General features: G+C 45.9%; 1 protein-coding gene across 1 annotated transcript in view; it reads right to left on the bottom strand.

Annotated features, from left to right (window-relative positions):
• CFAP58 (cilia and flagella associated protein 58) overlaps positions 1 to 23,289 on the bottom strand; it is a 617,117-nt gene that overhangs the window by 192,737 nt on the left and 401,091 nt on the right. Inside the window, exons 14-15 of the mRNA XM_085603453.1 lie at positions 15,276 to 15,387; positions 5,910 to 6,014 (exon numbers count right to left, since the gene is read on the bottom strand). Of these exons, the coding sequence (XP_085459579.1) occupies positions 5,910 to 6,014; positions 15,276 to 15,387 (217 nt within the window). The remainder of the gene's footprint in view (positions 1 to 5,909; positions 6,015 to 15,275; positions 15,388 to 23,289) is intronic.

Genomic DNA, 23,289 nt, shown 5'->3' on the forward strand with positions numbered 1-23,289 from the left:
TTGGGTTGAGGAAGTTTACGCTGACAAAAGGCAACATTGTTTTACGTGTAGCTTACAAAAGTGTGAATCTTTAGGACGGTTTCCCTGTATACTGGAAATGTGCTCCAATGTAATCATGATAGACATGTTAAACATATATGTGAGGGCTTAAGATCTGATGTCATTTCTTATGATGCCACTTCCTGTGATGCCACTTCCTGTGATGTCACGCGCCATGATGTCACTTGCATACTGATTATCTAGGTTAGTCTCCCCACTTCTTTTTAGGTCGAGCCTAGCGCAGCGCGCATGCGCTGCTCGGCTCGACTTTATGTAAGGGCTTTCAGAAATCCGCCAGACGCTCGCGGGTGTGCTTGTAGTTTTGCCCGAAGCTATTGGCCTTTGCGTGCGTCTTTTTAACAAAGACAGCACGCTATTGACCAAAGCCTTTTTTTGTCCCACCCATGTGCACGCCCATGGCCTAATGCTTGCGGTTACGCGCAGCAGCAGCATATGTTTCCAATTATCGTGCCCAGACGCGGGCCCGATAATTGGAAACATATGCTGCTGCTCGCAACCGCGCTCGCACACCAGCAGCTCCCGCATCTCAGGGGTGCTCTGAGCCCGGGCAAAAAGGAGGTAATGGGCCATAGGAAGATTAAGCTATTTGCCCAGGGTCACACGTTATTGGCGCAGACGCCAGGATTACCTCAAATGTATGATCACAATCTAGTTTCTGAAGCACGTCTCCTCCACACCTCCACTTGCTTACAAACTGCTCTCACGGCTCAGCGCCACGACGCTGTGAGTGATGGCAGACCGCGAGGTGCTGAGCAGCTGTCTTGGTGCCCGCAGCACCCTAGCGACTGCCCGAGTCCAGGAGTCTCGTGAAGACCGGCCCCGGCAGCAGCAAAAGTACACAATCCGCGGTCTGGAAATAAAACGGCTTTAAAATAAATAAAAAAATAGAGCTCGACGCCTACCTTTTCCCGCAGGATGTCGGACCTGGGAGCTCTGCACCCGTGCCCTGCCCGCCGATGCCAGCGTCTGTGGCTCTCTGCCCACCAAGCCAGCGAGGTGGTGGAGAGGGCTGGTGGCTGGGGAAGAGGGAAGCAATCAGAGTGTCATCAGAGACGCGGTCTCGCACACACGGAGGAGGGCCGAGGCTTCCCCGGCGCAGCACGCTCCAGAAAGCTCCCAGTTATTTCATCCACTGAATCGAAACCACTGCGCACTGGCAGGCACACTGGCCTACCGGCTACAACCTTAGAACTGCTGCGTATGGGAGAGGGTTTCAGGACGAGAATCCGTTACCAGGTGCACGCATTCAAATGTAGCGCGTATGGTGGGCAAAACTGCTCCAGGCGCATAATGCCAGTCTTAAATACTACGTTATCTCAACTAAATGGCACCCATTAACGATCTGAAAATGTTGAAAAGCGGAGTGGGGTGCGCTGGCATTTGAACCTGTGCCACAGCGAGGAATGTTGCGTGTTGAGTAGCTCGGCTTTCTGTAGCTGAAAACAGATGTAAAGAAATAAACGTAAGAGAGGGCTCTGCTAGTCGCATGACTATTTACTGACCGCATGATAAGAAGCAGAGCACTATCTTGAAATGTGCTGCCTCGCTAAGCCACTGTTTTTGCATAATACGATTTATGTACCGCATGCAGGGACACACCGCGTACGATTGTAAATACACAGTTTTATCATTAAGCCGAGCAAATGGCGCTTATGTTATTGCCTTTAGAAGGCTCGAGTTTATTGTGCTAGTAGTAAGACAGTCGGAATTTAAAGAGGAGCGCGTGCAAACAGTGGCAGCTCTAGTACTGCCTGCACAAAAGCGGCATATTTTGTGACATAGTGCAGAACCGTGTGACGTGTGCAGATATATCAGACACCAGACTGACAGGCACTGCAAACCATCGGCTCCACGTGCACAGAGATTACCTGCCTCAAGTACACTGAGACAGTAGGGCTCACCAGACAGCCGTACTGCTGCTTGCAACATGTGCATGCGGCAGTCCAATTGTACCTGCTCCGGGGACACAGAGGCGGCAGGAATGCCTGGAAAAGGTGTCTCAAGACAGCGTGACTCCCCGGACAGCAGTGCTATGAGCTGCACCACGTGCACAAGCACTGCAGGGCTACCAGGACAAAGCAGCTGTACCTGCGCCACTTAGTAAACAAGGTTCACCTGATACAATAGGCCTCTCTGTAAAGAGGTGCACCAGGTCTACCAGTACCATATGTACAGCCAGTGCGCGACTATCCGCAGCATGTGTACACGCACAGCAGCACTACTTGCACCTGTTTCAAAGAGGCATGCAGGCTTCCAGTACCATGGCCACGGGCACTGGAAGACATTGTACTACCCACAAAAGATGTACTGATAAAAAAAGAATCCCTTCACAGCAGTTGTACCATGTGCACAGGCACTGGAGACTAACTGCAACAGGTGCAAAAGCACAGCGCCTCACCTGCACCAGTTCCACAGAGGTATAGGCGCTTTGTGTACTGTAGTAAATTAGAGAGTTAGTTGAGGAGCTTGAGAATGCACCTCAAACAAAAAATCACAATCCTCGTCAGGGTGAACCACTAAAGTCACTTCTGTTAGCTTGTATCAAGGTAACTAGGCTCAGCTTTCAGGCAATGTGTAAAGTATTTATGGTATGGTCAAACAGTTATAATGTGAAAAAACAATCCCAAACCAATGTGGAAAATTTGAAAATCTTTTAATAAAAATAAATGACACCAAAAAAAACAAAAAATCTGAACTGAAGATATGAATTTGTAAGGTTTGTTTTCGAAATAGCGCTGCTCCTCTTATGCCGCCATGCTTCCAAGTACTCCTCCATGCTTCCAGCTACTCCTCCTATTCCCCCATGCTTCCATCTACTCCTGCTATGCCACCATGCGTGCAAGTACTCCACTGTGCCACCATACATCCAGCTACTCCTCTTATGCCGCCATGCTTCCAAGTACTCCTCCATGCTTCCAGCTACTCCTCCTATTCCCCCATGCTTCCATCTACTCCTGCTATGCCACCATGCGTGCAAGTACTCCACTGTGCCACCATACATCCAGCTACTCCTCTTATCCCGCCATGCTTCCAACTACTCCTGCAACTCTGCAATGCTTACACCTACTCCTCCTACGCACCACGCTTCTAACTATTCCTGCTACACAGCCATGCTTCAAACTAATCCTGCTACGCCCCCATGCTTCCCTTATGCTGCCATGCTTCCAACTACCCCGCTATACATCCCACTGTGCCACTATGCCTCCAACTACTACTGCTGTGCCGAAGGAAGTCAAATATTTTGCACAGGGGTTAAATGGGTTATAATGGCTCTTTGGAGTGTGCAATCTGGCACATGTTAGGAGGAAGTTTATTCCACAGTAAGGAGACTTAAGTAGAAAATAAGAAACCTTCACGTCACGAACGTTTGAATGGTGGAACTGAAAATTGCTTGAAAGGCCCAAAGCACAGGGGGCACCTCAAGACGTATCTAATCAGTTTGCCCAGGCAGATATTGGGGTCAGTATCATGGAAGGATTTACATACATAGCAACGAGCCTTAAACAGCCTACGGAGCCACAGACAGCCAATAAAAAGCATTGCCATAGCCAATAGTTCTCGCCTTTGCGACCTTATAAGTATTTAGCTATGCAGCAGGTCCCAAAGGCGAGATCTATTGGCTATACCAATGCTTGTTTAGGACTTGGGCCCTGGACAGCCCTCTACATCGAACCCTACCCCAAGCACCTTGGACCTAAGCAACGTTTACACTGCTGCAGCTTAAACCACTAAAATGAAGGGATTTTATAATCAAGAGTGGCTTCGCCCAAACCACCAATCAGAGAGTCTGGCCTTCAACAATGCTGATCTAACGTGAACCAGCAGGAACAGCAGACATGGCCAACATTAAGGTTGAAACTGGCTCTTTTCCTGCGTGGCTTGTCAATAACTAAATAGGACACTGGCTTAACCCTTTCTGGTACGTGTAGGTGTTAAATGGGGGTACGGATAATATCTTTAAAGACAGCATGGATCAACATCAGAGATCCCAGGACAACGACTTCTACACAAGCATGTCCCAAGTTGGGCATTCCGAACTGGCTTTGGGCAAAAGTCACTCAGCCTGAGACCCACAACTTTTATATCAATGAACGTTATCTTCTAAGGGGTCATCGTATAATAAAAATATTATGAGCATGGAAAGAAATTGATAAACATCCGCGTAAAAGCAGAAATACATAAAAAACCATAGAAGACAAACAAGTTAAAAATAATGAAAAAAAAATATCATAGTGATAGTTTGATCGGGAAACACAAGCCGAGATCCAAAAATGCCCATGTGATAATAAAAACAGTAAGGGGCCTATTAGGATGGCGGGCGGACTTACATCTGCCCGCCACCCTTGCGGTGCTGGGACCGGCCGTCAGTGGTGTGGCGGTCACGCCCCGGCAATTAGGATGCCTCCGCCACGGTGGCGGTGGCATCCCCTATTCACATCATTGTGGCGGGCGGTGCACACAGCTGTGGCTGCACACTGTGCATTTGCATGCACAACTTGGCAGGTACCACGCGGTGCCTGCCACGTTGTGCATGCAAATGCAGGGGGGTACCATAGGTACCCCCCATGTGCACCCCCCCCCCACATCCTGGGGGCCTGCAACGGACCCCAACTGCAAAATCCTCATGCCTTTCCGTGGCTGATCCCCGCATGCATAGTAACATATTCAAACCTTTTCCGACCGGTCGACTCATCGATCGGGCAGAAAAGCGCCGGACGGTCTTCCCGTTTGCCGCGGTACCCCAGCCAACATAATAAGGCGGGGGGTAAATTGCCTTTTCGTGGCTGATCCCCGCATGCATTGTAACATATTCAAACCTTTTCCGACCGGTCGACTCATCGACCGGTGCTGAAAAGCACCGGACGGTCTTCCCGTCCGCCGCGGTACCCCCCGCCAACATAATCAGGCGGGGGGTAAATTGCGTGCGGGCGGTGGATAATGGCGGGCGGATCGTCACCGCCCAATCCGCCCGCCATTATAATATACCCCTTAGTTTGGGATGTATACGCTGTGCTATTTGTAGATCACACTCAAATGGGGTTCGAGGGGAAGGGTGCAGCACTTAGTTTTTTCTGGGGGTGAGGTACTTAAGGTGTCTGTCTTTTACATGTGGACACATCGGTGAAACGTTGATGCCAAGAGCTAAAACTCCAGCTTCGCTCTGTAAATACAAAACGTCCTGTGCTACAGGTTAGGGCATTCTAAATCATAAATACTAGAGTAGTAATACATATCAAAAAGGTACCCTTTATTGCTTTTGGGGTGCATACTTTAGTCTTTCCCAAACACGGAGCAGGTTTAGCATTCACGCATAACTAATCACATAATATGCCCAATGCCATCACGTCCAGTGTCGTTCAGAATATAAATTGTTCCTTCTGGCTCCTACAAGTCATTATTTTGTACATTCAAAACATCACTGAGAGGCAGAGAAAAGCATTCTTCCTAAGGCCCCATAGACGTTATGAAAAACATTTTAATGAAAAGAAATGAAACGTGTTTATAAGACATTACGGAGCGGGTTAAATGGCAGATAAGGGGGATCGCATGGACTTAAAAGCTTTTAGAGCTGGACGACTAGAATGCAGTATATCAAAACTTTATCTTTGATCTTTAAACCTCGCCGGGTGCAGTCTCTGTGATTAAGGTACCAAAGAAAAGCCATCATGCAACGTGCAATTAGTTTACGTTAGGCACTGCTGCCATCTACAGCGCGGTAGAGGAATAGCAGCTAGACTCGAACGATAAACCGTGTGAAATTCAATAAAGAAAGTTCCCTGTCTAGGCATGCTCCGATCGCGGCTAGAAACAGATCTTGATGTTCAAAGGCACTGAAAGTAGCAGGTTACCTGCAGCAGCAATTCCTTCTCGACCACCTCCTCGGTCTTGCCGATGAGTCGCTTCTGGAGCATGTGTATCTTCTGGATTAACTCGTAAGTGCTCGGGTCACTGGCCTGTCCGAAGCATATATATAACATGAACATCAGTGTCGATGCTTATGGACGAACTGAATAAACAAATACTTGCCATACAGCAGAAATTATATATATTTTGTCAACAGTGTATTATACAGAAACATAATTAAGAAAAATTATCTCTATACTAAATCGCACTTCATGACATTCCTGTACACTTATAACTCTCGAATGAAACTTTTATTTGGCTGCTAATCCGAACGAAAACAGCAGCAGCATAGATTGACTTCTGTCCTTCTAGGTCCATAAGGAGTATGCCATTGAGTTAAGTATAATATCAGCACTTAACATTGCTACGAGGGAGTCAGGTCCATACACCGAGTTCGCATCAACTAATTCCGCTACTTATATGGGGAAGATGACACCACGCAAACAGTGAGGACACGCATGCGCGGTTAAGGACGGCGTACCCAGTAAACATAACACATTATGGGGCATATTATCAAGAAACGGCGTTAAAATTATCGCTAAAGCGGCGATAATGGGCTTGATAATATGCCCTTGAGAATTCCCATAGAAGCCCATGTTCTGGTGTCAACATGGGCTTCTATTGGAATTCTCTGCGGCATATTATCAAGCCCATTATCGCTGCTTTTCTGCCGCTAAAGCGCCGATAATTTTAACGCCGTGCTTGATAATATGCCCCTATGTGTTTGCGAACGCACTTTCGTCCTTGGGTCTCTTGGTGCTTAGATAACAGACTCTTGTTACTGAGTCATGTTATGGACCTCAGGGTGAAGACAGGTTTAGTGACGCCGCTACGATTCGAACCTGGGACCATCAAGTCAAACTTACATTCCTGGGGCTGATGCTCCTGCGACACCAGATCTGTCAAGAGATGATGCTGGTCAGATGTGAAGCTTTGTACTGGGGTAAACTTACAGACAGGAGTGGCTGTGCTTGTGTAAAACGGTTGATGGCATCAAATGAACTTTACGTTACAAGGTGAAAATGTTTCATTCATTCATTTGCTTGCACACTGCTGCGTCGTATCGCGCCACTTCAGATACCGATGCAAACTTTCAACAACCGGGCAACTCCTGAACAGAAGAATCTGGCTTTGCTTGGAAAGTGAACGGAACACCGGAAGCAGGTGCCATCGTGTCATCCACCAGATCATGGACTCACTTAAGGGTCGCAGCTTTGACCCTTGGCTTGCTCTTTGCTACCCCTACCACTGCCTTTGCGACCCCTGCCATCAGAGGTGGAAAATTAAGTGCCAAGAACACAGGGGCAACTGGGGTTTCACTCTTTATTTTATATAAATTTTTGTATAACTCTAATAGTGAATAAATAAAATATATTATTCACTAATAGCGTAATAAAATTGGAATACAGTAAGATGGAATATGAGCTTCCATGGCAGTTGAGGTAAGTAAAAAATGCTTTTAAATATATGTTGGTGGCGTGTAGCGGGTAAGAGTGTTTATGTGGGAGAGTGTGTATGTGTGTGAGTAAAAGTGGAGGTCAAAGGGCGTGTGATCTCACTTCCGCTACCCCTGGCACTTCAGTGAATTGATGTCCATGCACTAGACATCAGTGAGCTTTGGGACTGTGACATATGTTTCGAATTCATCCATTTTTTCCAAAACTAGTTCTTGAATAAAAACTTAAAACTGAACTGTTGCCCTACATCATGAACCCAGTTTTCACATAACTTGTGTTTATCTTACAAGGCAAAAGGCACACACATGATGGATGGAATACAAAACAAATCAAATATTCACTGCCCAGTCAACAGATCTGGGTTAAATCCATCGTTCTTTTGCTCACCATGTCACCCCAGTATAGACCCAGCCATATGCAAATCAGTCTTGACCCTGTTTCTCATGGGAACAGTCCAGCCCGAACTGCCAAGCCAGGTCCTCCCTGGACCAGAAACAAGCATCCTGGCACTGGTTTGAGGGTTTCACCCCTCACTAGCCAGACTAGCTTGAATCTAGTGGCACAGTGAGCCAAGGCCCCACGTCTGGGTACAACCAGTATACTTAAGGGCAAGAAAGCAAAAGACACACAAATGATGGACTGAATGCAGAGCACATCAAACATGGGTATGCCCAGACGTGGGTCCCTTGCTCTCCATACCACTGGAGTCAAGCTAGCCTGGCGGATGAGGGGTGAAGCCCTGAAACCGGTCCCATGTTTCAGCTCCTACTCCGTAGCTTTCTCGATCCACTTCTTAGGAAACGCTGACTCCCATTACCCAAAACGAGTCCCATGCCCAAGTTATTAAGAGACTCTGAGAGGTTGGAACATGACTGTTTGTAGTAGGAAGAGGATTGTGTGTGCTTACATATATATGCAGCTCTGAAACTGTACAAAACAAATAGCTGTTGTGGCATTTGTTATTGCTGTCTTTTTCACTAACACAGATTGTGGTCTATAACTTGAGGAACATTTGAGCTTGGATGAGAGTCCCAGGACTCCAGCAGTTGGCCGCCTCTGCTGTAATTTCTCTAGGGAGGCAGCCATATTTTTTCAAACAACTTATCAAGGGGAACCTTTCATCTTTCTTATGAGTACATTTGCCAAATAATAGTTTTTGCCTCAGGAGAAAAATGTTGGACAGATGTGGTCAAGGTTACTAGGTGACCCCTGGTAATAAAAGGTGTAGTTCCCCTACCCAGGATTTTTGTTTAACCACTGATTGCATTCTGGAATTGGTAGTTCTTGTTCACTCAAATTGATCCAATTGAACAAACATCCATAAAAACAAAAGATCTGTAAAAGAAAAGGTAATGACTGAACAACTGTGTCACTGATGACAGATTCATCTGGTAACTTTTTTTGTTTGTTTTTTGTTTTAATACTCATACTAACCAGATGGTCTCTGTCCTTAGAACACTTTGCTCAATTTATGGCTAAGCTCATAACAAAAAAATACCTCTGGTAACAAGTCTGAGTAGTTTATAAAACAAAGCTTTACCTCTATGGGCAAGTCAATTCTGTTGGCCACTAATTCAATCTTGGTTCCCAAGCTTGCCTCTTTAAACAATACCAGCATCTATGAGTAACCCAAACATTATGGAGATGAACGGCTTTCCCTCTATGAAGGGTAGCAGAGAAATTAACTGATCCATTGAGGGTGGGGGCACCTTGTTATGAGTCTCAAATATATAAAAGCCTGCAAAAGCTTTCTTTTACTTTCTTTCTTTCCTAGAGACAGATTCACTGTTGGAAGTTGCAGAACATTTGACTCCATATTAAAGCCGAAGAATGTCATACTTTACATGAAGGTGTATGCTAACGTTTTGAAGTTTTCATGAAATCATAAAGGTGTGCTTGGAATCCGATTGGGGGCATCAAAAAACTAAGTGATAGATGAAATGCTTGGATTAATATAATCCACTGGCAATCGCTCGGTCTGCATCCAATCCATTGTTTTCCACCCATTGTTTTCACCCACCACTCCACATCAGTTTGGACCCAGCCATATGCAAATCAGTCTTGACTTTGCTCCAATAGGAACAGTCCAGCCCTAACTACCAGGCTAGGTCCTTCCGGAACTAGAAAGCAAGCAACACAGGACTGGTTGCTCATACAACATTCTGCACTCTTGTGCATGCTCCTGCGGCACAACCATGCCCCAAGACCTGCTATTCCTCACAGAAACTTGGCTGACCCATCCTCAGCGCTTGACATCGCTACAGCAATCCCTAGTACAGGACTATCAGCACAAGCCCAGAGGTGGAGTCACCATCATATTCAAGGACATCATCAGTTGCACCACTACCATGGATTCACCCTCTAGCTACATGGAATATCTCACTTTCAAGCAAAACCTCACAGCCAACTTCACTATGAGTGGGACTTGAATATACAGACCACCAGGACCCTGCACCAAGTTCAATAGCGACAACACAGACTTTGTTGCACTGCTCATTATGGAACCCACTCACGCTGCTGCCACCTACTAGACCTGATTTTCACCTCCTTCAACAACATCACAGACCATCACAAATCAACTGGTCAGATCACACCCTCGTCAGATTCAGCATTCACAGCCAGCACCAATAATGACTTATCACAAACAGTCGTGCCCACAAGAGCGGGAAAATCTTCCCAGAGGAGGATTGGACCACCGCTCTCTCTGCACACAGACCGGAACACATCAGTAGCCTCCTGGAAACCATCAAAAACAGCTGGATCACTGCATGACACCCTGGCCCCCCTCCAATCCAACAAAATGAGCAGAGCTTGACCATAAGCAAGCTGGTACATAGAAGAGCTTAGGCTAAAAAACGTCACTATAAGCAACAGAGCATAAATGGAGAATGAGCCAGGAACTACAGACAAGGACACTTCAAATCTACACTGAGATGCAATCAACAACAGAGCCATAACACCAGTGTGCAGCACTCACTGACCGCATCAATGCCAGCACCAGCACAGAAATCTCCACCACTGTGAAAGATTTCAGAACTCCAGCAGCTGCCTCCGACAGCATAACCTCCTCACAAGACCTCACCAACATACTCTCAAAAATGTTCTGCAACAAGATCATCTCCATCTACAGCAACAATGACCCTCAACCTGACCATGTTGCCCTCACAGCTCTACTTCCCATCTCAACTAACAAGGAGAACTCCTAACATATCATCACCACCGACAAGACCACAGTCACTATGAAATTCATCCACTCCGGGGCTCCATAAGACCCCTTTCCCCACCACGCCTTCACCAAGGGACTCCAACCAATCAGCGAAGCTCTTGCACCCATACTCAATGCCTCCATTTCATCAGTCACATTCCTGGATGCCTGGAAACACACCACTGTCATCCCACTACTCAAGAAACCCTCAGAGGACCAATCCACACTCACTAAATATAACCCGATTTCCCTTCTTCTGTACCCGGCAAAAGTCTTAGAAAAACTCACCAGCAGACACCTTACTGACCACCTCAGCAACCAGCAACCCATTGACACCATTCAATCCGGCCTCAGACCCAACTACAGTACAGAAACAGCACTCATTGCCACCACAGATGACATCTGCATTATCCTGGGCACAGGAGACATGATGGCCCTCATCCTCCTAGACCTCTCCAAAGCATCATCTCCCACCGCATACAAAGACATGCTCACTGCTGTATCTTCTTCTTCATGACAGACAGAACACAAGGGATCAGCCATTCTCATTGTGAGCCTGTAAACCCATCCGTGGAGTGCCATATGGCTTGCCCTTTTGCCCAACCCTCTTCAAAACCTACATGATCCGCCTGGTCAATGTCATCCGTGCACGCATAAATATCCTCTCCGAAGCCAAAAACATGTTACTCATATGCTCCCTCTTGGATAAGAGTCGTGGCCGGTTAACCTTGGTCCCTCTCTCCTTTTCCCACCCCCAGCACCCATGCCAAGTACCTGGGAATCATCATTGACAGAAACAGAACATGACTGCACAAGTTAATGCGGTCATATCTTCCTTCTTCCATACTCTGGAGATGATGTATGCTGAGGAAAATCTCAAATAGTTACCTAGCAACACCTAAAAGACTGTCATATATGCCCTTGTCAGCAGGTAGCTGGACGCCGTTAACACCATCTACGCTGGAAGCAGCAAACAACTCACCAGAAGATTACAGTCCACCCAGAACTCGGCAGCGGACTCTCCCTCCCCGTACCACATAAGTCTCACATCGCACCACACACCTCAGGGAGCTTGACAGACTGTTGGTACACACACGTGCACAGTTTAGATTCCTCACTCACACCTTCAAAGAACTACACACACATTCTTGCCTACCTGAACAATTGAACTACTTTTACAAACCCTCCATACACCTCCGCTCTGCTGGAACCCTCCACGCACACATCCCACGTATTCCCAGAAACAGATCCAAAAGGCGGCCCATCTCCTACATCACTTTAAAAGCCTGGAATGATCTCGAACTACACATCAGGGCCTCCTCTTCTCTTCTGGATTCCGCATGAAGCTGAACACTTGGCTCTTTGATAAACTCCCTGCCGGCCTGTAGCAAGCCTAGTCACGCATATGCTCTGCGCCAGGATACTGACACGGGAGATAATACACTCTACCAATTCTGATACCATTTCATGACATGGCGAGTCCGACCGTGTGCTTAGACTCCCTGTATGCTAGCCACTACCAGCGCGTGTAAATGCAGAGAAGCCCTCTGGGCCAATAGTTGGAAACTTCTGGATAAATGAACAGAAGTATTTTTAAGATCCCACTTGTGGGGGCTCAGATAAATCTGATCATATAAAGGTATGTATGATTGTCAATAAAACACATTGTTGTATCTGTTTTTACCCGAAGCAATGCATTGCTCTGAATTTGCCCTTTGCCTCTAAATAGACCACTGTATAATCGTCTCTCTGTCTTCCCCTGGGAAAAGAGCTGCACTGCAGGGTCCAGTCTGAGCATAGGAACCTCTGAAATCGCTCACCACTGCTGTCCCTTTCAAATAAAAGGGAAAGCGTAACAAAGACCGGCAGAGTTCTCACCCCCATAACAGCTGAAATTCAGGTGGAAGTTTGAGGTGGGAAGCCTGATGTCTGAGAATGTAATGAGGTCACTCTTCAGTAAAATGACATTAGATTAGTTTACATAAAGCTTAGTATTGATACACTTCAAGATCAAAATATGAACACAGGCCTATGATAAACATTGAAAATGTAGTTGGAGAACCGGCCCCCGTAAAGGATCAGCCCCACGATGTCTAGGGAGTTTATATCAAGCATAGTGAAAGTAAAGACTCACTAGTTATTGATCCACGTAATTTGGCCACCTGCTGACTGACACCTGCCACATGAAATTGCTGGACAGAGAAAGGTAGACTAGCCGGACCTTCGGACTGGCTCAACACACCAGGTTTCCTGTAACATGCATAGGTCAAATGAGTCAATCAAGGTGCCCCAGTACGGATCTACCAGTTTGGAATTAAGAGCAGCAACATTCCATGAAAGTATGTTCCAAGCTACATATTGTAAACTTGGAGGAGGAATCAATGGTAACTGTTCTGCTGAGGGAGTTACCTGTCATACCTCAGTTGGGTCAGTACCTCTGCGCTGAGTTGAGGTCAGATTATTCACAGCTATAGCCCTTGGTGAATTATGTTTCAGACAGATCTAGGTTGCTATATGTGTTGGAAAATGCACCTCAAGGGCAATGAGGTTATCTGCTATGCTACAGGAAAACATGGTGAGTTTGACAGTGTCCAATCCACTCAAGGGGGATGGAATACATTTCACCCTTGCAATGCCTTGGTGGATAATGGACAGGAAGTTCCTAATTTTGTGAAGCCAGAAAATCACTTTGTTAATTACAGACTCTTGGTCTTCTCTCACCCCTTCAGGCAGCCTTGGAACATTTTGCATGAAGACAGTGCTAGAACACTCCAGGGTAATCACTCTTAAGGAGGATTAGGAGGAGCTGGCAGCAGGGAAAGCACAAGGACAATTGGCACCAGCCCCATGGACCCAGATCCCATGCTCAACATAGTGTGGAAAGAACCAGGCCCTGTACAGTCAAAGACAAGTCTCACTGGAAGTTGGAACACTGTGGAAGCGTATGTATGGGGAGTGTCCATTATATACGGGCGTACCCTCCTTTGCTTCAGCCTCTGAAAAGAGCTGAGAATATTGGGAGCCAGGGGTATACGAGTGGTCGGACCTTCAAAGGACAGCATGGACGATTTTACAGAGAGAGAGGGCAGATGCTTCCTTCCCACTATGGGGGTGTAATCTGCTTTCAGATAATGGAATAGAGGCCTGGTAGCTTCTTGTGGGTCAGTTAGCAACTGGATCTGCTCCTTCAAACAAGTCACCCCAGATTTAAGATCCGCAACAGATCTTATCAAGGTTTGAACTAGTTCAATCAGAGAACCAACTTGCTTCCCTCTAGACCCCAGGTCTACCACAGACAGACAGCAGCCTCAACATGCCTCAACATGCCCCAAACTTGCCCAAGGGTTGGATTGATTACTGCATGAAACGCAGTGGGGGCTGGTGACATTTGAAATAAAGTAAAAATTAAACTTAACTGACCTGGCAGGTCCGCGCCGCCTCGGCTGTCTGCTCCTGGGCTCGGCTCGGGGTCCGGTGCGTTGGCGCCTTCCACGTCTTCTGCGTGAGTGGCTGCCGGCTGGCAACCCCTCTCAGCAGCACCACAGGATTGGCTGGAGGGCAGGGATACTCCCTGCCCATTAGGAGACCGGGGGCTGCGCATGAAGCAACCCTCGGTCTCTTAAGGGGAAGGCTAGTGCGCATGTTCGGGCTGATCGTAAAAATGATCAGCCCAGAAAATGAACATGCGCACTATTGCACTGTCACTCAATGAGAGTGCTGCTGCAGCCCCGCCCCCTTTCAGCGTCCGTGTTCTACTTCTGACGCTAATTCCAATCAGGACTCGAGTCCTGATTGCTGCAATTAGCATCAGAAGTAGAACGATTTTGGGGCTGTGGCATTAGTGGGGCAACGCCCCAACGCCCCCAATGGATGCACCGCCACTGATTGATACGCATGAAATGGAAAGAGGCTGAGGTGAAGCAATCATTTGGGCAGGATTCTGATTCTGTCTCTCCCTTTGGTGAATCCTTTGCTGTCTCTCGGTCCTCAATTCTGGGACTTGCAGTCAAAACCAAAAGGAAGGAAGGAGGACCCCGAAGAAGATAAAATAACTATTTCCAAGTCACTTACTCATTGCAGACTCTTTAAGATACTGGAAACCACTGATAATAAATAAAGGACCTGGAACAGCAGAGTAAAGTCTCTCCATCATGCACAAGGAACTCGTACACCACACCACAAACTCTTGGATCATCATGATGCATATATGATCAGAATACCTGCTCTTCTGGTAAATTCTTTGTTTTGTTGAGTTGTACACGTCATAAGGGATGCTATATGATGTCACACGGAATAAGTGCTCCACATTAAAATAGCTAATGGAAAAATACCAATGTAATTTAAAAAAATTACTGATAAGAAAATAAAACTATTAAATAAAACCTAGCCAACACATTTGAAGACTACTTTTACAAAAATAAATAAATGTCTAATTTATATTGAAATATTAAGCATCCAAAGCAGAGCATTATTTTAAGTGACTGGTGGCCAGAATCTGCATGCAAATAGTTTTTAATTTACATTTTTACTGCCCTTCCCCTTTCAATATTAAAGTGCATGCAGCCGAGTTAAGCTTTGTGACGTCATGTTGGAACTTTGCAAACAAGCGCTTTAAGAACTCTCGAGAACAGCACATTAGAGAATCTCACCTCCAGTTTTCTCCACCTGTGCACATTCATGGGGTTCTCCATCTCCTCCTCCAGCGCGCGGCACCGGGTCCTCTCCTTCATCAATTCTCGCTGCATGTGGTACACCTCGCGCCTTAAAATGAGACGACAACGCGAGAGTTAAATCTGGGCGCCCATCCATTTCTCTCAGTAGACGCTTTTTTAATCTCTCACACGGCATAAATACATACTGATGAGAATCAAGCAACTGCCAATGATCAGTTTTTAAAAATAATATCTGTGAGGAAGTCAAGAAACACGTCCATAGCGTTAGAAGGACGACCTACCCACCAGGGCACTGCCACTCATTTTAGATCATATATACATATAGGATTGGGTAATTAGGTGCCTAGAAGCCTTCTCGCATTAGTACAGCATTTCCGTGGTTCATGGCACTGTGCCCAGATAATGGAATGGTCTCATGTTCTCCAGTATGCCCCCAAGATCCCTAAGATGTCTTGGCAGATAGGTTGCGAAATTTGCTTTTAAAAGTTGAGAAAGAAGCAACATGGCACTGAGATGATTGGCAAGTCGAGTCTTTGAAGCCCAGAGGGGCTTACTCGCTCTTTCATTCTTATGAAGTTGATAAACTATGTATCTTTAAACTGGGTAGCAGAAAATGTCGCTATTTAAGGCACAGAACAACAACATATGTGATATGTAGCGATACATAGAAAAAAAATCGTAAGCCGCCTACACACATTCTTATTTGGAAAACGCAGTTTTTACGTTTGCTGATACCAAAGAGGCCAAGGATGGAAAGAGCATGGACAGTGGATTGCCTTGTTACAGACAATGCTTTACTGCAAAGAACAAAAGGCTTGGATGGGCATGGAAAGTGAAGTCTGACATCTCCCAGAAGTGATTTTTGTATAATAAGAGCCCAAGGAGTGAAAGGGCCTCGACAGTAGTCTACTTTCTTTTCCAACATTGAGTGAACATGCTGCCAGAATCTTCCCAGAACCAATACAATATTCAATTGTCTATACAACTGTCCATTGGTCCTTCTATCTGTCCATCCAATCGGTCTGGTAACGTGTGCATACCTGTGCACTGCCAGTCTTTGTGTTGTGTGTGATTTCATGTGGGTAGGTATGTGTGTCGTTTGCGCATGAGAGCCTCTATGCGTCTATATCTATCGATACCTTTGTACCTGACGGCTTGTACGCTGCAGTGGCAGTACGTTTGTGGGTGGCGTAAGTAGGTGAAATGGTGTATGCATTGGTATTTGTATAGTGTTGGGTTTTGTTTACACAGGTGTGGGTCTCTGTGTTGCTGAAGGCATTGCACATCCATTAATGAGTGTGTCAGTTTACACATGAATGTCCTGTGTCCCTGCGTGTAAGCAGTGAGCACCATACAAACAGGGCCGGACTGGCCGTAGCGGGCACCGAGCAATCCCTCGGTGGGCCGCACGGGTGGGGCCGGTTACAGGGCCGTTTTTGCAGCATAGCTGCAAAATCGGCCCTGTAACAAAATCTGCCGAAAACCGGCCCTGGCAAAGAGCGCGGCCGCACCGGGGGGGGGGGGGGCGCCCGAGCCCTTTGCCAGGGCCCGTTTTGGGTCTCCATCCGCCCCTGCCTGCATACAAAACCAAACCTGTTAGTGTAGTTAATGCTGGCTGGATTAGCAATTTCAGTGAGAGTGGTACCTCGACATTGATGCGCTCTTGAGAGGTAGATACAGGCCCTCCTTTTGTAGGTATCCTTTGTTTATCTACGCTAAACGAGGCAGCAGCATGCTTCCCAAAAGCTAGCTCAGCTCTTACAGACGCCGAATGCGCGGTAGGGTGACCAACTGTCTTGAAATTTCACGGGCTGCCCGTTATTTGGGCCTCTTGTCCGTTGTCCGTGAGGAATTCTTTCACATACGCCTTTTGTCCGTAATTTCAGACATTGGAGCAGCTGCACCCTGCAAGCAGCCGGAGAGTTCTGTAACTCTCACTGTAGGGGCCTGCTTGCGCTCCTGCTGTGATCAGAGGCCTGCAGCAGCCCCTCCCCGACGGGGCACAGACTGCTATCGGCCCATTATCATTCTGTATGTCGGCCGAATTATCACATACAGAATGATAATGGGCCTCTCTGAGCAGGGACAGCATTTGCTGGGCCTCCTCCTGCCAGAGCCCAGGGCATGGCAAACTGCTTTTGTTTATGGGCTCCTGTCACCTCACCAGGGGCCAAGCTCTGTGGAGGTGGAGTTTTCATTCTGGCGCATGTTACCCAGGTGCATCCACTGTTCGCCTCTTAAATTGTCAACCAAGCAGTGGTAATGGTACAAATACAAAAATACAATTGTCCTTTATTTGTTATTTCTTTTGCTCCAATAGTTCAAAGTTTCTGCATTTGTGCTGTGGATCTGGTGTTTTTTTTCAATGGGAGCGAGGGGGCATGTAAGATCTGAGAAGCCTTCAACTTTGATCGATCTCTTTTTTTAAAAAATATGCAAACGCAGGTGTTTAAGTTTCACTTGTGTGCACAACAGATGCAGTGCAAGGTTGTCTCAACATAATATACATTAATTTCGACTTGCAATTCAGTTGGCTAGTCTATTTATTTATGTAATATTGTGCGACCTCCTCTGATGTGTGTGTAAAACTTACCTTTTGTCCCGAAAATTTTGTCCTGAATTCTGACCTTCTATCCTGAATTTTTGTCCTGAATTTTGATCCTTTGTCCAGAATTTTTACACTCACTGTCCCGAATGTGCACCCATGCCAGTTGGTCACCCTAAATCACGGTCTGGCTGGGAAACAATGCACATCTCTTCTTTCTTGCAAGGAAAGAGTCCATTTGCTGAATTTTGTAAATACCAATTATTTCTTCTGCAAGCAATTACATGGTTATTGGGGTTTTCTGTTTCGTCGAAGATTTGTGAGTTCATTAAAACTCAGACTTGTGCTAGAGTTAGCAAGAATTGATCCATTCATAATAACTGAAGCCGCACTGGGCCGCACACGCCTGGATTTTAATACAACTGCTGTTATCTTCTAATTTGAAAGAGGAGGAAAGTTCATGCAGTGCTATTTTCAAGGTAAATTTGAAAAAATACATAATCTGATGCTTCATTTAATTTGCCTACATAAACGTTAGTGCCATGCTCATCTACTGAATTTTCAAATACCACTTTAGGTGACATCATATATCTCTTTACATTTTCTCTCTGGTAGGAATTCCCAAACAAACCAGGCTCAACACACCTTCTTAAGTTTATTTTTTGCAAGCTGTGGGCTAATTTATTTGTAATGAACTGCTATGAACTGCTCTCAACTATTAAAAGAAGATGCGAGCACAAACAAAACACAAAAATTGTCAAAGCCTAAAGGTCTTCGCAATGAAACCTGTTGACTTTGCCAAGATGATGCGAATAAGCGTATCTGTGTTGACCATCATGGAACGCGTTTTAATACATTGACAAATGTGTGAAAAGATGGCCGTTTAATGCACGCATCCACAGTAGCTAGAATACATTTGTAATGTTTTAACAAATGCTGTGCAAAGATGGCTGCAGTGGATTTGCACACATTCACAGCGCCATCTTTGAATGCATTTTGGTTTATTTTAATAGACCCCATTCAAAGATGGCTGCTATGGATGCACAGCTTTGCTGAGGAAGCCACCATTCAAATGGCATTTCATACATTAAACTGAAAGCATTCATAGGTGTCCACCGCGTATGTATGTGCATGCACACACACGGGCTGCCATCTTGTGAGGCAACGTAAAGGCTGGCAACTTAAAAGGGCAGTGAAGAGTTGTAAAAACACTGCTTCTTTGCGCGGTCCCCCTGCGGTCTACCTCCCTCACCCAAAATGCATCGAATATTGGGCTGTGCCTGTTCTCTTCTACCACTGATGCCATTATATGCCGAGAACACAGACTAGCTTTGTAAGTCGTTGATGTAGAGGCTTGCTGATTTTGTCATGATTTTGTAGCTCTGCCAGTATACTGACAATGGTGCCGAGCATTTGCACAAGAATTTCACTTGCAGAGGTGTTGTGAGATAAGCTGATGGCTATAGTACATGATGTAATTGTGATTCTTAAAATGACTTATATTAGATCTGCGTTTCTCCAGCCATTGTGAGTGTTGTCTTTGCTCAAACCTTTGACTTTCCAACGTACATTTTTTTTGTAGTTGGTAGCCATGACGCATGTACAGAATGTTTAATGTATCCGAGGAAGACCTTGTCCCTGGCCAGATAACCTTAGAGGACTGCGTGTACAACTCCAACTGTTTCCTCACTAAGCAGTTGCTAACGTGGCTAGGGATTTCGGAGTATGTTAGTTGTCTTGTAAGTCTGGACTCACCACAAGCTGCATACATTAGAGAAGTACAGATGTGTTGTTGGAAATGGCCCTTTTGCAGGGTTATCCCTAACGTTTTGCTTCTTCCTCCTATTTTTTCCTGACCTGTGTTTGTTGGTTTTAGGACTCTGGGCACTTCAACACTGCTGATCAGTGCTAAAGTGCATATGCTCTCTGGGTTAATTGATATTGTGACTGGTTCTCCCTGAGTGGCATATTTGTTTTACCAGTAGGTCCCTAGTGAAGTGCACTGAGTGTGCCAGAGCCGGTAAATCAAATACTACTAGTGGGCTTGCAGCACTGATTGTGCCACGCACATGAGTAGCCCTGAAAATATGTCTGAGGCCTGCTACAGCAGTGCCTGTGTGCAGTTTCTTAACTGCCATGTCAACTTGGCAAGTTCACCCACTTGCCAGGCCCTACCCTTCCCTTTTCGTACACATAAGACACCCCTATGGTAGGCCCAAGGTACCCCCTGGGCAGGGTGCAGTGTATGTGAACGGTAGGACATGTACTGGTGAGCGTAACATGTCCTGAAAGTGAAATACTGCCAATTTCGTTTTTCACTATTGAAAGGCTATCTTGCCCCATAGGACAGAATGGGGAATAGTTTGTAATATTTTACAAACATATCTTCCCATAGGGATAAGATTGAAAAATTGAGTTTGGTATCCCTGAACTCAGGATTTAATAACACATCTTTTAGTAAATATGGTTTTTAAATCATGTGTTTGAAAATAGAACTTTTAGAAAGCGGCTAGTTACTTGTTCAACCTTCCTGTGTGCCTGTGCCTGTTTGTGGATTGACTGTCTGGCTTTGGAGTGACAGGGGCTGAGGAGGTGCAGTGGGTCCAGGAGTCTGGATGAGTCAGCACTAGGCTGAATAGGCCTGATCTGCATTTGGAGTGGTGGGAGGAGTAGCACCTGTACCTGAATAGAGCTGTGCCTGCCTTCCACAATGCTGCCTCCGCCCCCTGCGGTGTGCCTGGAGCCAAGGCTCACACTGACAATGGATGTTGTTGTGCACTTGCAGAGTGCTACCCAGAACTGGTTTGAACTGGGCACAGAGCCCCTTGCACAAAGAGAACAAAGACATTTTGGGGTAGAAGTTTCAGACCCAAAACCCCAAACTTTTAGATCATCCCAGGAATTCAAGAGGAACCTTTGCCAAGGAGAAGAGCTGGAGAGACAGAGGAGAAGTACTGCCCTTGCTCTGTCTCAGGGTTTGGCCTGCAGTTGCTGTTTCTGCCAAGGAAAGGAGAAGGCCTTTGCTGTGTGCTGTGACCCCTGTTTGAAGGCGATCTCCAAAGGCCTAAAGTGAGCTGGCCTCATGTTCTGAAGTCTCAGGGACACAAAGACTTCACCCCCAGCTCCCCTAAACTCTGCTGCTGTGAGTAATAGCCTGCCAAGAGGTGCCTGGGCCAGTTTTGGGCCTCTGGATGTTGTTGCTGCTGTTTGGGAGCTGGTAGAAAGAAGAAACGTGAAGAACTGTTAAAATCGACGCGTCATGGGATCGCGGCTGAAGAGGACCGACGCAGTGCTGCTCGACGCCGCCGCATCGATCGCCGATGCATTCCAGATTTCCACGCATCATACCTGTGTGGCACGCTTTCCCAACGCATCACCAACGAACCCGGAACCGTCACGAAGAATCGACGCATCACTCCCCATACAGACCGGATTCAACACAACTCTTCCTCTGTGTGTCGCAGAACTGTTGCATCGCCTCCCCAAGGTCTCAGGAGTGTCGCACGTCTTTGTTTTCCGACTCTGCGGCTGTTTGGCTTTTGGAACTTTGACGCACCTATAGGTACTTTGGTGAAAAGTCACGCATTCATAGTTTTCTATGGTACAAGTTCTTGAAACCTTTTGAAAGTTATTCTTTTTACTGTGTATGTTGGATTTTTGTCGTTTTGGTCTTGTTTAGTTTAGATAAAGATATTTTATTTTTCTAAACTGGTGTAGTGTCCTTTTGTTGGGTTTTCACTGTGTTACTGTGAGTGTTGGTAAAAATACTTTACACATTGCCTTTGGAATAAGCCTGTCTGCTCGTGCCAAGCTACCAAAGGGGTGAGCAGGGGTTATCTAAAGTATGTATTCCCCTTACCCTGACTAGAAGCAAGGGTCCGTATTTGGACAAAGGTACCTACCTCTGCCAACTAGAGACCTCCATTTCTAACAAATGTTGTTTAAACAGACCCATACAGTGTAAAAAATATGGGTATCATGGTGGGACCCTGTACGAGACCTACAACTGCAGGACTGGTAGGTTGGGGGGATTTCAATAGCAAAGCATCCATCGCTAATTATTTTGGGAAATGATGGGGCTGCGAGAATCCTTTTATGATAAGTTGATGACTTACAACTGATTATTAGCCTGTGGCTCCCATACGAAATGCCCCCAAAGCTCAGAACCTAGCTACACAATCAGACAAAAAAGACCAGCTGCCTGCATATATAATTTAACAGAAGGACAGAGGTCTTGTCAGCTTTACGCTTACACCAAAGTGCTTATTAGGGGTTAGACCAGCAAGCCTCATATGGTCCAAGGGCCCTAAAAAACAAGAAAGGCTTCTTTACAGACGGTCCACCAGACTAGAGGGAACTGAAACCTATACTGGAGCCCCAGCTGAAGAATGTGGTTAAACCTGCATCCCATTGCTATATGTGTCCTGGTACCCAGGACGCTGTTCCTTAAAGTTTTGGGAAATTTAGGAGTGGGCAGGACAAATATATTCACCAATGTACGACATCTGGCAGCAATTGAGGGTCAGAAACTAGAAAGTAACTGAACATGTCTCATCCCTTCCATCCTGCATGGAGCAGTACAGCATGTCTGTAAAAGTTTTAGTTTTGAAGCAGCAGGGTCCTCTGGTAGGCGCTTTCGGAAATGCAAATAGACTGTCATTGATTTTAAACCCCCTCGCCCCCACTTCTCCTTGGGATGTTTTTTCTCACATTATCATACAAACTTAAGATCTCCGGATTCTCCTGTCCCATTTGTGCTGCTTTGGATTTGCTTTAGTTATTAGACTCCTCTCTTCTTCAATAAATTGATTAGTACATTTTAGTAATTGGTTAATTAAATTGAATATTTGTTTGATGCTGCTTAAAACTCGTAACTCACCTCTTTCCGAGGAAAAACCAGCAACTTTGCAGCTTCCTATCAGGGCTAAGCCAATATATTTTCACTGAATCTGTCTTGTACCAAACAGGGGACGGGTTTATGAACTTTGAGACGTTCATAACTTCATCTCCCCTCAGTTAATAATTCATAATTTTACAGCTTCCACACCTGGAAATGTTCCACTTTAGTCAGACTAATAATTAGAGCAGTTTTTGAGCAGTGGAACCAGATTCAGATTCAGTCTGTGTCTCGATCCACCTGCATACTCAACAGAAAATGCAGACCAAAGGCACTCCACATGTCAATCACAGAGTATCAGGCATGCAAATGGTCTGTGTCTGCTGTAATTATTGTAGCCACCCTCGTTATGTTACATTTTCTCCGAAAACTCCAACTGTTTCCTCACTAAGCAGTTGCTAACGTGGCTAGGGATTTCGGAGTATGTTAGTTGGCTTGTAAGTCTGGACTCACCACAAGCTGCATACATTAGAGAAGTACAGATATGTTGTTGGAAATGGCCCTTTCGCAGGGTTATCCCCAAACGTTTTGCTTCTTCCTCCTATTTT

The sequence above is a fragment of the Triturus cristatus genome, chromosome 1_2 (assembly GCF_964204655.1).
Source record: "Triturus cristatus chromosome 1_2, aTriCri1.1, whole genome shotgun sequence".
Classification (NCBI taxonomy): domain Eukaryota; kingdom Metazoa; phylum Chordata; class Amphibia; order Caudata; family Salamandridae; genus Triturus; species Triturus cristatus.